The 17,899-nt window shown below is 38.1% G+C and overlaps 1 protein-coding gene across 2 annotated transcripts in view; it reads right to left on the bottom strand.

The window, feature by feature from the left end:
* Positions 1 to 17,899, bottom strand: part of kcnab1a (potassium voltage-gated channel subfamily A regulatory beta subunit 1a) — a 227,981-nt gene that overhangs the window by 48,845 nt on the left and 161,237 nt on the right. For both annotated transcript variants that reach the window (XM_056478098.1, XM_056478099.1), the window contains exons 4-5: positions 11,411 to 11,490; positions 11,284 to 11,328 (exon numbers count right to left, since the gene is read on the bottom strand). In XM_056478098.1, the coding sequence (XP_056334073.1) occupies positions 11,284 to 11,328; positions 11,411 to 11,490 (125 nt within the window). The remainder of the gene's footprint in view (positions 1 to 11,283; positions 11,329 to 11,410; positions 11,491 to 17,899) is intronic.

Genomic DNA, 17,899 nt, shown 5'->3' with positions numbered 1-17,899 from the left:
AGCTTTTTCTATTACGGTTGGAGCTGCTCCTTCTTTGAGGTGTTTTAAGCTGAACTAGGAGATATCCTGAAAGCTGTCCTTTGAGAAATGCTAGCTATATCTTTTTATAATTCTCTGGAACATAATCAAAATTAAATTGTAAGCACTTCTATCTTTGTGTCATGTACTTTGGAAGCCCAAATACAGAAACAGAACTGTTCACTAACCCTCATTTTTGTAGTCCCCAAACTTTGTTCACTGTAGGCTTTGCTAAGCTAATTCTGTAAAGCCAATGTCTTCCTTTGCATTGAGCCTGTTCCATTTAGAAATGTTGTTTAAGTTCACAATGCCACATTATACATGAACTAAAGTTTAAAATATGATATCGTAGTGGACCACCCCTTTAACACACTTTATTTCAAAATATATTTGAAAATTAATTGTTTTCTTTACAATCCAGTGCAATTACAATCCTTTAAAGCATTATAAGCGTATACACTGTAAAACTCAACAGTCAACTTTATCAAATGAAATGTGTAATTATCTCAAAATTTACTGAAAGTTAATTCTATTAATTTGAAAAGAGTTTTGAACTCAGTGTTGAAGGTAATGAGTTAATTTAAATACCTTATTACTTCAACTTAAATGGAGTAAGTTCACAGTACTCATATAGATTAGTTTTATTAACTCAAATGGTATGTAGCAATTGGTTTCCTTAAATGGTTTGAGTTACCTTAACTTATTGGCTTTTACAGTACTCAGTTGGTTTGAGTTCACTTCATTTATTGGGTTTTACAGTGCTCCAATTGCTTCGTCTACTTAAATGGATTAAGTTCACAGTACTCATTAGGATTAGTTTTTTAACTAAAATGGTTTGCAATCGGATTCCTCAAATGGTTTGAGTTACCTTAACTTATTGGGTTTTACAGTGCATCTGTAAGTCAAGTTATGCATTTATTAAATTATTATTTGTCCTTGCAGCACAATATTTAACCAAATTTACATCTTTATGTTAGGTCTCAACAACATGTATTTGTTGTTGTTTTAGTTTACAATATCACAATGTTGAATTTCCACATTTAGTATAATTAGCAACAGTAGCAAGGGCTACTAAGGATGGAATCCTAGAACCGCCCCTGATAGTGTATATGACATTAATTATGCAAAGACTGTAATAATTTAGTTCATGAGCAAATGCATAGTTCTGATGCCAACTGGAGTCTGATTAACACGTCTACATGATGCTACTGTAGCTCTGCTTCATACAACATCATCTAGATCTGTTAAACAGGACTCTGCAGAGACAGTGATGCCATTGCTCACTGATGACACACGTGTGACCTTCGCCTGTAGCTGTTTTGGCAGTAATCTGCAGGTCTCTAAGAGCTGCTCTCATCTGCATTGTAAATGGGTGTAAATGAGCTTTCACTGGTGTGAACTCGCACTGTGTCCTACATTCACCACATTTACAAAAAAAAAAAGCAAGAGCTGCTATGAACATTTTGGCTTTATAATATAATTAAGATAGATTTTGAAGCAGAAAAGCGAGGTTGTGAAAACGAACAGATATATTAGGCCAGATGTCATGAATTCAATGACTTGGTTTCACACCCAGTCGTCACTGCGTAGCAAACGATCATCTGGTGTTAAAAACACACAAACTTCACACCATCGCCTCTAAGGAGTGAGATGGTGAAAATGAGGTGAAAGAAAAGAGGGTGACACTTTAGATTACAGTCTGCAAATGACATAGTAAGTAAACCAAATTTACAGTGCACTTTTATGGATGTATTCAGAATGTATGTGTAAATACACAGGAATGACAATAAAGGTTAGGGGAATCAAGCTCCACTTGCAAACATTTACAGCCTGTAAATAGGTTGTTTCCCGTGTAGATACAAAAAAAAAAAAAAAAAACGGGTGGGGTATCAGTTGCATTTATACTGTAACAACAGGAAAACAAATATAGCTTTGTAATAATTACAGAGATTTTTTGACCCCTTTTTAAATTCATTTTTCTATATCCTTTACTTTTTTTTATAACTCAACAGTGTAAGAACAAGGTTTTTGTTGTTTTGATTAGTTTTAAGAGAATTATAAGATGGAAGGTGTTCAACTGCATTGGCTTTGATGGAAGAATCAGTTGAATAAATCATACATTAACATTTATATAAATAAATCACCTTTAAATTGACAAATTAACAGACATTTATGAATTTGTTTTTAATTGTATTGCTTAATTTAATAAAACGATACATGAATAAGGCTGATTCCAGTGTTATGGATGTGACATTTGCAGTAAAAAATGAAACATATATACTCAGAGAAGCTATATGTTAACAGTATATTGAAATATCTGTTTATATTTTTCTTACCCCTTAACCATGGAGTTCAGGCATCAAAAAATATCATTCTATACAGGTGTTTTATATTTAAAATGACAGCAAAAAGAATGCATTACGGACGTGACAAAAAAAAAAGACATGAGTTTTGTGAGTTGAAATACTTTGTGGAAATTCTGGGAATAAAAATGCAGAAGCCAAAAAAAGGATAACAGTCAAAAGGATAAGGGTTGGGTCTGCATGGAACATATATAATTCGTTTTATTTAGTTTTTCATTTTTGCATTAATGAGGAAAAACTATCGTTACGGACATGACTTGTCTTCGTTACAGACATGACTGCTCTGAAATTGACAGTTGACCCATTATAAAAATCAGATAAATGCTTTAAAAACTTTAACAAAAGCCTATTTGTGGATATCTGTTGGGTATGTAAACCAAAAAACTTTAACCTCTGAGACATCTGAATGGTAAGGTTGAACAATTAATTCAACTTAAATAGATATCACCTTGCTATATGTAATTTGTATTAGGGCCTTTTTATTTATTTTATTTTATTGTTTTTGTTAGTTCATTCTGTTTTACTATGCTGCTGAAAAAAACACTGCAGGTGCGTGAAGATGCTCTGTTCTATATGCTGTTTGCATTTTAAAATAGCCTAAATCAGTATTTTAAAATGTAATATATAATGTGTCACACAAAATGGGCACGTCAATTATTTTTAATTAAAGGGCACCAAGGTTACCGCTTTTTTTTAGATTGAATATGAATCTTTTGTGTCTCCAGAATGTATCTGTAAAGTTTCAGCTCAAAACACCCATCAGATACCTTTTATTAAATTCTAATTTATACATTTTTGCACCAGGAGGCAGTTTTGGTGTACTGCTCCTTTAAGGCTAGTCCTCCCCGCCCACCGTTTCTACGTGCCTTTCTGCGTGCTTAATCTCCTCCCTCTGCAGATTCAGACAACAGACAGACTTAAAGGAAGAAGATCTTATGTAGCGTTTGTGAGAAATACTACAGTAAGTTACTTTACCAATTAGTATTTGTTGTAGAGTTGCAACGATGAGTCACACACAATGTCGTTAAAAAGTTCACGCACACACGACACGCACACACACAGATACACACACACACACACACACACAGAGCGGACACGACACGCAGAGACAGACAGTGCGCTTGTTTAGCTTTAGCTTTGCACTTTTTTTGCACACAAATGTGACAGGTTAATCTCCACTGCTATATGAATATCTGTTATGTTAATGTAAAAAATAAACCTGATTTAACATCCACAAAGCGGGATTGAAGCGTCTTCCTTTATAATTGTTCTGACACGAGGCTGTGCTGATGAAGTGAATCTGAAGCAAATCACAGTAATTCATTACACACGTGCACTGTTTTAAAACATTTGAAACTTGTAAAACTCACTCTTCTCGATCACATTTGATGATGATTGATGATCCTAGCGAACTGAACAGACCTTTTATTCCCGGTTGCTTTGCGACTACCAGGACATGTTAATACGCGCAGCTGTCAATCAATATTGGTGGGCGGGAGGACCGCACTCCTACGTAAAGTTGCGGTCGATCTGAAAACCGCTCCAATTGGTCCACCGTTTTTATGTTGTTAAATTAAAAAAAAAAAGGACTGGGTGTGCTTATATTACCCCAATATGACAGTCTATACACTATACCTGAACATATGCCTGTCCAAACAGCTTGAAAAGTAGATTTTTCACCATAGGTGTCCTTTAAATAATATTTTGATATTAATCTGTTAACGGTTAATATTCGGTTAGAGCGGCGGTTGTCGGTTGGCAAAATGAACTGAAATCAGCATTCCTAGTTTGGTAAAAATTGTATCTTAACTATTTGATGTATTATTTGATGATCAGTTATCTACAAAATAAACAAGAAGTGCTTCAACACAAGGTGCTGCATCGCCAAAACACCAAGATTATGGCAATATGCAAATTGTTATGTTCCCTTTATTAAAAATTTATTTCTGAAATGTTACTAAAGTGGTTTATATTTAACTGAAATGTTCAGTTCTTGATACATTACATAATATCCATATGTTATAAGTCAGTAATTGTAATGCAGCATCATAATGAACAAATATGCGCTAGTCATTGGCTTATATTAATAGGGAGTTCAAAAATGATCACGTCTGTAACGCAAATGTGTGGTTGTTTAGAGCAACCACCTGAGATGAGTTGGCGATCATAATTAGCATAGACATATTTTGGCTTTGTATACAAAGTTTCATTTTATTTGTGATTATATTTATTACACAATATAGACTTTTTTATTAAATCGTCACGGACGTGACACGTGATCAAAGCTGCGTGATGTCTTAAATATGTAGCTTATAAATTAAAAGGGCAGTAATGTTATGAAAAAGTGAGGTTAATTATTTATACTACAGACCATGATCCATCTGCAGAATGATTACTGTTAACATAAAGCATGGAAAAGGTGAGTCTTTAACCCCTTTTTTGAAAGCACGAAATGTGATTTGATGAAAATGACATTTATTATTGGCCCAATCCTCATATTTCATGGACAAACAAAGCAATTTTCTTAAAAATTCGAAAAGAGCACATAATAACAATAAAATATAGACCTTAATGAGCAAATTTAAATTGGTTTTGTTATTTTGGTCAAAAGTTTATTTTTTCATGATAAGGTTGACATTTTCATGGAATTGCTCATAAATAGATAGATAGATAGATAGATAGATAGATAGATAGATAGATAGATAGATAGATAGATAGATAGATAGATAGATAGATAGATAGATAGATAGATAGATAGATAGATAGATAGATAGATGGATGGATAGATGGATGGATGGATGGATGGATAGGCAAATAATATTTTTAATTCATGTTTAATTAAAAAACTATTGTGCTTTTAAAGTTAATTATTAATATACTTTCTATTTGCTGATTTATCAGCATTTTACAACATGATTAAAATAAACAGTTTTAAATTTGTTCATTTATATACCTTTAAAAAATATACTGTATATTTTAAATACATAATTTTATTAAATGGCATTGAAAACATGCCTATTCATTGTACATTTAAATATGGTTTATTTATGTACATTTTTAATGTTTAATTTAAATTGATAAATTCATTCTTAATTTTATTTTTATGTGTCACTGTCTTTCTTTGCCCTATGATATTAGGAATGCATACTGTAATTTAGGGTTGTACATGGTTCCAAAACCTTTCATATTGTTACCTCACCTTGCCATACTATGTTGGCTGGGAAGTGCAAAACAACATTACAAAGTGTGAAACACTTTTACAAAGATCAAGACAAATTTACATTTTGGAAAACATTTTTATCTATCATAAGACACAATTATATTGGAAAAAACGATTTTACTAAGGACGAAACACATTTATATTTTATTTTAAATTTTAACAAGACACAAAACACTTTTACCAGTCCTGAAACAAATTTACAATGACAGATTATTTACGGAAAGTGAATGTCCCACACACCGGAAGTGATGCGGTGAAAGGTGTTGTTGTCATTGGTGGTGAGCGTTGTAAATTAGTGTTGTGGAGTACATAATGTAAATAAAGTTTATGGTGACTGACTATGGACTCTGGTCGAGGGATGTTTTGCCCATTTTGTGGTAAACACATGAGCTTAATGCAGTTTTGCTTTGTCTGTGTTTATAGTTTCTGAAGGACGCGGACCAGATGGAAACACCAGACATACTGCATCAGTGTGTTCACTATTTTAACAAGGGTCACTTGTACGCTGTAATCGTGGACATGATGTCAAGTCTACACGGTGTAAACATCTGCTTGAGGACTTTTAAAAGTAAACTGAATGAAGCCGGTGTTATGGTTTAACTGGTGGCTGTGTTAACTGGTGACCCTTTCCAGATGTAAACTATACACGTTTGGAGATTTGTCACTTTTTTACAGCAACTAAACATGCCCATACCAAATAAATATTGTTATTTCTTGGTGTCAGTGTCATTCTAAACATTATTGATTTTATAAGGTGTGTGGCAGAACATTATATAACCAAAATTAATGTAAAGAAATAATTAAAATTTAAATGTCATCAACGGGATTTGAACCCAAGTCAAAAAGTTCAGCACGAGTATCAATTGACTATCTAACTGAGCTATTCAGGACTGCACGTTGAAGTCGGTTTTGAGATTTTTATCAGTCAACATATGTTGTGCTTTGGTTGTGGACTCATGTTAACTTGTGTCCATGTACTTGCGTTTACATGTTTCTACAAACTCACATTGATATTTTCTCAGAATACCTCTAAATGACAAAACAATGTTTTATCACAGTTGGTCAAACCATGATTTTATAGTTTTAGACACAGGTTAACACGAGGCCAAAGGCACAGGTTAACATGAGTCTACGTCACACACTAGCTGATATTTTCTGGTGTGTGGTACATTCTGCATCACTTCCAGTGTGTGGTACATTCCCTTTCCGTAAAGAATCATGACTGGTAAATATGTTTTGCGACTCTTTGCTTTTTTTCTGAAATGTAAATTTGTTTTGTCCTTGGTAAAATAGTTTTTTTTTCTATGTAATTGTGTCTTATGATAGATAAAAATGTTTTTTTAAATGTACATTTGACTTGAGCTTCGTAAAAGTCTTTCACACTTTGTAATGTTGTTTTGCACTTCTCGGCCACCGTACCATACCTACCTTACCATATTGATATAATACACTGTAAAACAATTCCATAAAATGTACAGTAAAAAAATGCCAGCTGTGGTTGAATATAAAAGAAACGTTTACATTTTACGGTAAATTTTCATATTGTGTAAAAAGATTATCACACACCAATGTAACGTAAAACTCTAATGTGCATAACTAAAAAAAAAGCCCCAAAAGAACCACGGGCAACAAAGAAAAACATGAAAAGTGAAGTGTCATGCTGGGAATCCTGGGAAAATTAATTCACAGTTATTCACCGAATATATTAAGAAAACTTATTGTTAAACAGGTTACAGGTTTTTACCAATTATAACTGTAATTTTTTTTACAAACGAATCCCAATTTATAGTAAATAAATGGAATTTACTGCATATGTCTTTAGTAATATTGCAGTACTAATATTATTGCAAAAGAAGTAAGCAGTAAATTCAGTTTATTTACTTTGAGGGCTGTAATCAAAGTGCTACAGGAAAGAGAATGAATGAAAGGAAAGAAAAATTGAGATATGGGGAAGTGTGGAAATAGGTGTAGAAATTGAGAGAGAGAGAGAGAGAGAGAGAGAGAGAGAGAGATAGAGAGAAATGAAATATTGATAGAAAAGTAAACCAATGAAAGACATAGTGAGGGCAAATTAGTTCTTAAGCGTAGAGTCTCTGTCCATTAAAACAGTGGATCTCAGGGGTCACTTTCTTTAATGTAAATCCATCAAACATTTTCAGATGAGATCAATCCAGATGTGTTCATGAATTTTGATTGGGGTCATGGTATGTTCAGACACTAGCCGATGATGTGGTGAATACTGACAGACAATGGGGAATGCAATACAGAGCTTTCATCTTAGAAGGTTCTGAAGTTTATAAAGATGGACAGATTCAATTAGTTTGGGGACAGACTGGATCTAATCATGAAGCAACAATTCTAAAACACTACAATTAAATCAAATCAGTCTGATGAGATGTGTTGTGTATCAAGGAGAGGGAAGGATAGACGGTACATGGGGATTTTTAGAACATCACTCTAACATGAATGGATATAAAATTAATGTTTATGAAAGAAAGTTTCATTCTAAATTGCTTTCAATTTTTACAATTTAAAGTTTCAAAGAGCATCCTAAAGTGTAATTTTTTTTTTCTGACTTGGCACTGAATTTTCAGCAGCAATTATTTCAGTCTTGAGTGTCATATGATTAAAATTAACTTTAAAATACTTGTTTGATTTTGTGTCAGTATCAATATCGACAGTAGCTGTGCTGCTTAAAGGAATAGTTGATCATCATTTACTCTCTCCTCACTGTTCCAGACCTGTATGTGTGTGTGTGTATATATATATATATATATATATATATATATATATATATATATATATATATATTTTTTTTTTTTTTTTTTTTTTTTTTTTTTTTGATGAATCTGATTGGCTCATAGCTGTAAAAAACTTTATCAGAACTCATATATTCAACCATGTTTCATTCTGAAAACGTACCTCTATATACATTTATGGAGAGCATCAAATGCATCCCAGGATCTAAATTTTTTTGCATATTTTGTGTAAATCCACCAGAGGCCGCTGTCAACTGACTGACTGATCGACTGACCCACCCTTCTCCTTCCCTAAACCTAACCAATAAGCCAATCGTGTTTTCAGAAGCACAGATTGACCCACCCATCCACTTCCCTAAACCCAACTGACAGTTTTAAAAAGCAATCCAGAAAAAGAAAAGTCCTCGCCTGATTTTTACCCCGTTTTCATATATCTTACCACATTCTCACTGTTATTTACGATGTTATGATGTTATTTTTTGGCTTCTGTTTTTGTCTTACCTGCTTTCTGGAACTGTTCTTCGCCAGACTCAAACTCCGTCATCGTGCTCAATTGCCCTAACCCAAGTCCGCCGATGTACATGGCGAGCTAACTGGACAAACAGCAGGAAAGCCGTCCAAACGGAGGTAAGCAGTCAGCTGGTAAGCACGAAAAGGAACAGCGTCATACCACCCCATGTGACAAAATGTAGCCATACGTACTACTGGCTACATAGTTCGCGATCTCCAGAAATGTATACAGTGCTACGTTTTCAGAATGAGCCTATGTTGTGTGTATTACTCCGCCCACATAGAGTGACAGCAGATCAATAAACTCACTACAGTTAGACCACAATTGCAGCTGTTTGACAACATAATGTATTTTTGAGGCTTTTTAGGTGAGAATGTAGTTGTTTAGATTGCAATTATGCAGTTTATTTATAAGGATAGTGCCTATTTTAAATATTAATAATTCAGGAGATTCAGCCATCAGCCTGTCATACTGAGCAGAACAAAGAATGTTGATGTTCCAAAACCAGACTGCAACTGAGACTGCATAATAAGTTCTTACAGGGAAAAAAACTCATAATTTTCTCAGCTTAAGTTTCAAACTATAGTTGAACAAATTACTACAGAACAGGCAAGTGACATTCTAAGTCGATCTCTCTCTCTTTTGTATGTTGTAGTGGTGTATTTGTACCATAGTAATCAGGCAGTGTTTGCTTTGCTTTTGACTTTTTCGGGGTTAATTACTGTAAAATTCCATTTGCAACAGAGAAATACTGGGAAATCTCTGTAGACTGATTACATTTCATGCCGTTTAGCCTTCAGCCTCCTAAGTGACAATGGTGAAGCAGCAATAGTTTCTGCTGTTCTGACATCAGCTGCAGATGTAAATGAACAGCGGATGAAAGTAAATCTTCATACAAAAGGATTTTTAAGTCTCTCCGTGTTTGATTTTCTTTTTTAAATACACGATTATGCCATCAAACTGTTGTATAATGCGATGTGGCTGTATTCACCTTATTCTTTGTGTACGAGCGGTAGCAACCATTTGAATCTTTTTGGCTCGAGACTTCCGGTTTCATTCACTTCCATTCATTTTTAGATGTTAAAACGGCTCCTTATGCTGCTTGATGATGCAAATTTATATACTTTTTTATTATATTATTCTGCTTGGACAGCACGGTGGCACAGTAGGTAGCACAATTGCCTCACAGCAACGAGGTCACTGGTTCGAGCCCTGGCTGGCTCAGTTGACATTTCTGTGAGGAGTTTGCATGTTCTCCTCATGTTTGCGTGGGTTTCCTCCGGGTGCTCTGGTTTCCCCCACAAGTCCAAAAACATGTGGTGTAGGTGAATTGGGTAGGCTAAATCGGCTGTAGTGCATGTGTGTGAATGAGTGCGTATGGATGTTCCCAGCAATAGGTTGCAGCTGGAAAGGCATCCGCTGCGTAAAACATGTGCTGGATAAGTTGGCGGTTCTTTCCGCTGTGGCGACTCCCGGATTAATAAAGGGACTAAGCCGAAAAGGAAATGAATGAATAAATGAATTAATTCATTATTCTGCTTTGTCTGTATAGTCATGCAAACACTTATTTGTAGAGCTAGTAGTTTGACCATTTTCTGCGGTTTATTATTCCTAGTCATTTCGCCCATAGGCAGCTGAAACGGAAGTTCTAAAACAATCGCAATAACAAGCGCACTTCCACATCGAAGAATAAGGTCAATATCATCACTGGTGGGACACTAAGAGACTCGGCCTTTGGCCTCGAGCCAACACAGGCCTTCCACCAGTCCCGGTATACAGCCATATTGCACAGCTACTCGTGTGATATTGTTCAAATGTAAAAGTTTAAATTCAACTTACCAACCATTGAATTCATTGTACAGTCAATGCAAGATGAACATAACTCCCCTTCAAATCATAGAGGGTTCAGTGGTGCTCTGAGCTCAGATAGCAAGCATTATTCAGTATTTACCAATCTAAATACATTAAAATCCAGTAAGCAGTATGACAGAACTTTGTTTTCATCTTTTCATGTTTAATAACTTTCCCAGACTCCACAGCTAATGTGGAAACTGCTGTGAATCTTGCAGATCTTTCAGCGAATAATGAATCTCACTTCAAGTGACAAATCAGCTGAATAATTACTCAAAGTCAGCAAAAGCACTGTCATTCCAGAAGTTACGGCAATCACAGTGGGTTAGCATCCGTTTCCATGGCAACAATCCCATAATGCACTAGTTTGCTGGCTACAAACTGAACATGATCCTAGAAATCAAAGTTTATGTGTGTAATGAGATGTAACCAGATCCAGCAGGTACACAATAGAAAAAAAAAACACATAAAAAGCTTCACTTCCACTGGATTTATGTCTGCTCTTCCATTATCATGTAAAGTGACACGGATGGGTTTGACACACATACAAATGAGCAGTACCTCCAGCCCTTCTTTTTGATGATGTTTCCCAGAATGACTTCCGCTCTGTAACAGACAGAAAATTTAATGATGACTCATGGAGCAAAGTGAATTCTGGGTAATGTTGTTGCTGCTGAGTCACACTCACTTTCCAGCAGCGTACACCTCTGCAGTGTCAAACAGATTCACCCCGCTCTCATACGCTATAGTCATCAGCTGCTCAGCAACCTGCAATACAAAACAAACACACACAGAAAATCAGAGATAGACGGGTCATTGTCCTGAGGAAACCCTGTTGGTGTGAAACTGTTGCTTTTCAGGAAATGGGTCAGACACTTGTATGCAGTGGTGGATAAAGTATGCAAATCAAGTACTTCAAGCCTAATGATATACACTACCTAACAAAAGTGTTGTCGCCTATCCAAGTTTAGGAACAACAAATAATAACTTGACCTCTAGTTGATCATTTGGAATCAGAAGTGGCTAATATGAAAGGCAAAGGTCTCTAGATTATGCTTATTTTACCAAAATAAAATGTGGTCATGCCTTGATTTTTAATTATTTAATTAGGACAGTTAAGTGTGACTTTGCTTAGACAAAAGTCTTGTCACTTAACAGAAATAATGTACAGTATAGAATATAAAGTCATGGTGCAGTGTAAAAAGAATTAATATTGTGTATGACTCCCTTGAGCTTGGACAACTGCATCTATACATCTCTGCAATGACTCAGATAACTTATTAATAAAGTCATCTGGAATGGCGAAGAAAGCAGCGTCTTGCAGGACTCAAGATTCTTTGGATTCATATGCCTCCTCCTACATCTTACCCCAGACACACTGAAAAAAATTATGTCTGCAAAACTGTTGCAAACAATTTAATTGGGTTTAATTTAAACAAACAGTTTAAATTGAGTAATGTTCAACTTAATTCGTTTGTTTAAATTCAGCCCAAATAAATTGTTTAAAACCCCTTAACTTAAAAAAAAAATTAGTAAATCCAAGGAATCATCTTTGAATAATTTTTTTCAGTGCATGCTCAATAATGTTCATTTCTGGTGACTGGGCTGGCCAATGCTAGAGCACCTTGATCTTCTTTCCTTTCAGGAACATTAATGTGGAGGTTGAAGTATGAGAAGGAGTGCTATCCTGTTGAAGAATTTGACCTCTCCTGTGGTTTGTAATGTAAAGGGGAGCCCAAATATCTTGATACCTCAGGCTGTAGATCAGGGCTGTTCAATTGGAATTAATTTGTTCCGGCCCTCCAAATGGTGTGACCAAGACATCAAAAATAAATTTAGTTCAGTCGAAAAACGGCCGCTATAGTTATGAAGTGACACAATACAGCACAAGCTGCAGTGGAAGGCGTGAGTCACCTGACATTAAGCGTGTGGTGCGAGCAGCCGAAAACATTTGGATACTTAATCGAAAAGCCTTCTCAACGCCACGTTTCTGTTGCACGGAACGAAACTGCTGCAACTAAACAAAGTTATGCCACCTGTGCGCTAGTTTGTTTTTTTTTCTATGCATTTTATTTCTTAGATGGAAAATATGTTGAATTAAAGAATAATGTACCCAAAATAAAGTTAAGAAACCCCCAATATCTTTGAAACTTCTCTCAAAAAAAAAAATGTCTTGGCTGTTGGATGATGGTCTTTACAAAAAAAAAAAAAAAAAACTGGTCACTGATTCGGAGAAAAAAAAACATTGAGTGCGTTGAAATATGTTGATCTACTTTTGTGTTGATTTAACGACTTGCAGATAATTGAGGAATAAAACTTCATAATGATGGTATCCAAAACATCAAATCTTATTCAGACAGCATACCAATACATTTTCCAAACATTCAGTTCCCCTTCGGATGGGGAACTCCAATGCTATGTGGAAACTTCCACTATGGGGATTTCGTCAGAATCCAATCATCTGAAAGAGTATAAAAACGGGCCAATGAAATGCCAATGAGTTGGCAGCGTCAGCGTGCACAGCTGGCGTCAATGACAATCAGTCATGCTATAAAGACGCAGCCAGTGCCATGCTCGACATCCTTTCGCTTTCAGAGCCTTTCACGAAGCTTCTGAGAGAGTCTTTGAGGGTATCTCCAACCTGTGTCTACAGAGAGAGATCGAGAAGCAGCTTCTCCCGGTCCAGAGCGCGTATACGCAGTGGCAGATGGTCGAGCTGGGTATTTCTCCCTACGGGGTGGGGGGGCCATGTGTAGCGGGCATGCTGCTGCGGACCTGTGGAGGGGAACCCAGCTGCATTGGCATATCAACTGCCTAGAGCTGTTGGCAGTGTTTCTCGCTCTGCGCCCCTTTTTACCGGTGCTGAGGGGGCAACACGTGCTGGTCAGGATGGACAGCACGGCCGCGGTAGCGTATTCCATCCGGATGGGGGGTATACGCTCCCGCTGCATGTCTCAGCTCGCTTGCCGTCTGCTCCTCTGGAGTCATATGCGGCTAAAGTCGCTGCTTGCTATTCACACCCCGGATGGGCTCAACCGTGCGGCCAACAGGCTCTCACGGCAGCTCCTTCCCCGGGAGAATGGCGACTCCACCCCGAGTCATGCGTAAGTATGCACTCCCCCCAGTGAGCCTACTCGCGCAGTTTCTGTGCAAGGTCAGGGAGGACGAGGGACAGGTCTTGCTAGTTGCGCCCCTGGCCCAACCGGACCTGGATATCAGAACTCTCCCTCCTCGCGACGCCCCCCCTGGCGAGTCCCTTTGAGAGAGGACCTACTCTCTCAGGGACAGGGCACCATCTGGCACCCTCGCTTAGTTCTGTGGAACCTCCACGTGGGGTCCATAAGACGCGACGAGGAAGACTTAGGTAACCTACCGGTGGCGGTGGTTAATACCATCACTCAGGCTAGTGCACCCTCTACGAGGCATGCCTACGCCCTGGAGTGGAGTCTATTCACTGAGTGGTGCGCTTCTCGCCGAGAAGACCCCCGATCTTGCCAGATCAGTGTTGTGCTTTCTTGCCTTCAGGACAGGTGGAGCGAAGGCTGTCGCGCTCCACACTGAGGGTTTACGTGGCCACCATCTCCGCTCATCATGATGCGTGGATGGCGGCACCGTGGGGAGGCACAACCTCATCATCCAGTTCCTCAGAGGTGCGAGGCGGATGTTTCCACCCCGCCCCCCTCTCATACCCTCGAGATCTCGCGGTAGTGCTACGAGCCTACGTGGGGATCCCTTCGAACCACTCGACTCAGTATCCTTGAGATTTCTGTCCTTGAAGACAGCTCTGCTGGTCGTGTTGGCATCGGTTAAGAGGGTTAGGTACCTGGAGGCATTTTCGGTCAGTGACTCGTGCCTAGAATTCGGGCCGGCCTACTCTCACGTTGTCCTGAGACCCCGGCCCGGCTATGTGCCCAAGGTTCCTACCACGCAGTTGAAGAATCAGGTAGTTAGCCTGCAAGCGCTGCCCGTGGAGGAGGCAGACCCAGCCCTTTCATTGTTGTGTCCTGTTCGCGCTTTGCGAATATATGTGGACCACACTCAGAGCCTTAGATCCTCTGACCAGCTCTTTGTCCATTACAGTGGTCGGCAGATGGGAAGTGCCGTATCTAAACAGAGGTCGGCCCACTGGATAGTGGATGCCATCTCCCTCGCCTTTGGTCCAGGGTGAGCCGTGTCCCCCGGGGGTGAGAGCGCACTCCACTACGGAGCATCGCATCCTCCTGGGCGTTAGCACGCGGCGCCTCTCTGACAGACATTTGTAGAGCTACGGGTTGGGTGACACCCAATACATTTGCAAGGTTACAATCTGCGAGTGGAGCCGGTTTCCTCAAGGGTATTAGGCAACCCTTGGTGATTGAGGAAACGATTTGTTTGAGGTGTCGAAACACGCTTGCTGCGCCACTCTCCCTAACCCAGAGATACGTGCGCTTTTTCAGCTTTGTCAGTTTAGTTCCCCATTTCTTTGGCGAACCCTGCAGAGTTCCTCCGAGGCCCCCAGCACCTGACTCAGCGGAGGAGTCAGGTGTTGGCCCGTTACGTTGTTGGCATGCCCGCTAGTCAGCCCGCGTTCTGGGTATAGGTGCCTGCTATGTGTGATCCCCGCTGGCGATCCCATACGTTCACTCAGCCACGGTATAGTCCCCCCTTCTAGGGCAGGCTCGTGTCTTCCCTCCCCGCTAACCATCCTTATGCAAGGACTCCCCATCTCTGGGCTAGTGCATAGGTTGTCACCAGGTCTCCCCTCTGGGTAACAGGTGAGCTCCGCAGCGTTCTCCCTATCGGGACTGAACGCTTTCCCAACGTACTGTCGTATCAAAACCTATTTTACTGGGTTATTGCGACTCCCCGAAAAACATAACTGTTCTGAACAGGTAAGTGAGGGCCAGGGGACACGTTGGAAGACTGTGTCTCGGGGCGTTGTAGGTGCGCTCGCTCTACTGCGTGGCACACCCTTCGCCAGGGACGCAGTAAGGTTCTTTCGTTGTGGCGTTTTCCATAGATTTCCCCATAGTGGAAGTTTCCACATAGCATTGGAGTTCCCCATCCGAAGGGGAACGCTACGGTTACTAAAGTAACCCTTTGTTCCCCGAGGGGGGGAACGGAAATGCTATGTTCCTTCGCCACAACGATTGTCCCTTAGCTGTTGAGCGTGAAAGTCTCTTCAGCTAGAAAAGGATGTCGAGCATGGCACTGGCTGCGTCTTTATAGCATGACTGATTGTCATTGACGCCAGCTGTGCACGCTGACGCTGCCAACTCATTGGCATTTCATTGGCCCTTTCAGATGATTGGATTCTGACGAAATCCCCATAGTGGAAGTTTCCACATAGCATTTCCGTTCCCCCCCTCGGGAACGAAGGGTTACTTTAGTAACCGTAGCGTTATCTGGACAATAAGGAAGTCCTTAGGCTGAGCTCAAAACGCAAGGTTTCCCAACTAGGACTTCACAATACAAACAGTTTGAAGTAGCTCCAAGGAACCATGCGTTCTCTCTACCACAACTGAATCTCTTCATTCACCCACTCACCTATTATACATTCCAGGTGTCTGACCAATGCCCTCTAGTGCCCTGTAGTTCCATTAGAACAGCATTTTTATTTCCATTATTTCAAAAAAACACAAAAAAAACAACAAGTGACAGACATTTCATTCTGTTACTATATATATATATATATATATATATATATATATATATATATATATATATATATATATATATGCATGTGTAATAATATACTATGAATAAATGTTTAAGTAAATTTTAAACAAAAAAATAACTGGCCATTTATTCACATTATGATTATTAACAATACCTGAAGCCAGTTGTTTTCTGATTTAAAAAATACCTTACCCTTGAAAGGTTACATATATTAGAATTTTACAGTCAAGACTACATTTGTGAAAATGACCTTTTTTTTCTAAAGGATTAATTATGATTTTGAGCTCAATACACTTGAAATCTTAAGTTTATGCATTTTCATGTTACATAAGGTAAATTAACTGATATTTTTAAGTGAAAAATTGCATTATAAACACTTTCATCACAAAATCTAATTAAAGTGTCAGTACTTTATCAAATTATTTTAAAACAACTTTGTTAATATTTAATGGCATTTAAAATACATATTCGATTTGTTGTGAGGAAAAAAATATGAATGATGCTATTATAAAATTCATAAAACACTGACATGCTATTTGTTTATGGCAAGCTGTCATAATAAAAGCTTCTCAAACAATGTCACTTAATGGCAGTTGTCATAAGCATGCATAAAATCTTGTTTATTATCATGACTTGTCATGTCTTAATCTTATGAACACCCCCTTCAAGTATAGTGTAACCTGAAGTATTATTCCACTAAAAATATATATTTATAAAAAAAGTATATTTATAATTTTACTCAAATCATATAACAAAAGAGCTAATTTTACTTAAAAGAAAAAAAGAAAACTCTTTAAAATCTAAAAAAGGCTTTCTGAAGATAACATACATTACATGGCATTACTTTCCAAAATCACTGCATGCAGTTACTGTTTGAACATTCCTGTCTTAATTACTCTTATAAATAGAAAGTGTGCGGTGAACAAAACTTTGTTCCATCTTCATATTAAGTTTCTCTAACCCCTTTGTTCTGGCATGACACAGATATTTATGGTTTATGATCGGATTAAGCAATCCAGGCTCATTCTGAAAATGTAAATTTTTTTTTGTTGAAGTTTTTGTTTTCGCGAATTTACCGCTGTGTACGCTTTTTGAGATCTCGAATTTCTCCCACAATTGCCATTCGCGCCTGCTGTTCTCGTGTCAACTGACTTACTGACTGACTGACCGATGAACTGACCCACCTTCCTCTTACCTAAACCCAATCAATAGTGTTTTCAAAAGCACTGATTGACCCACCCACCCCCCTCCCTAAACCCAACCCCAGTACTTTAAAAAGTAATCTAGAAAAAGAAAAACCCTCGCCTGATTTTTACCACATTTTACCAAATTCTCATTATTCTCATACTCTTATTTACTTGGTAATTAATCATTTTTTTGGATTTTGTTTTATCCACTTTCTGGAACCATTCTTTGCTGAACTCGAACCCCGCTTTGTGGTCAACTCCTATCTGCGTCTCAAGTCCACCAATGTATACGGTAAGCTATTAGACAAGCGGGTAACAGTGGGAAAGCTGTC

This window comes from Danio aesculapii, chromosome 18 (genome assembly GCF_903798145.1).
Source record: "Danio aesculapii chromosome 18, fDanAes4.1, whole genome shotgun sequence".
Taxonomy (NCBI): Eukaryota; Metazoa; Chordata; class Actinopteri; order Cypriniformes; family Danionidae; genus Danio; species Danio aesculapii.
The sequence above is the reverse complement of the archived record's forward strand: the minus strand, read 5'-3'. Positions and strand labels throughout refer to the sequence as shown.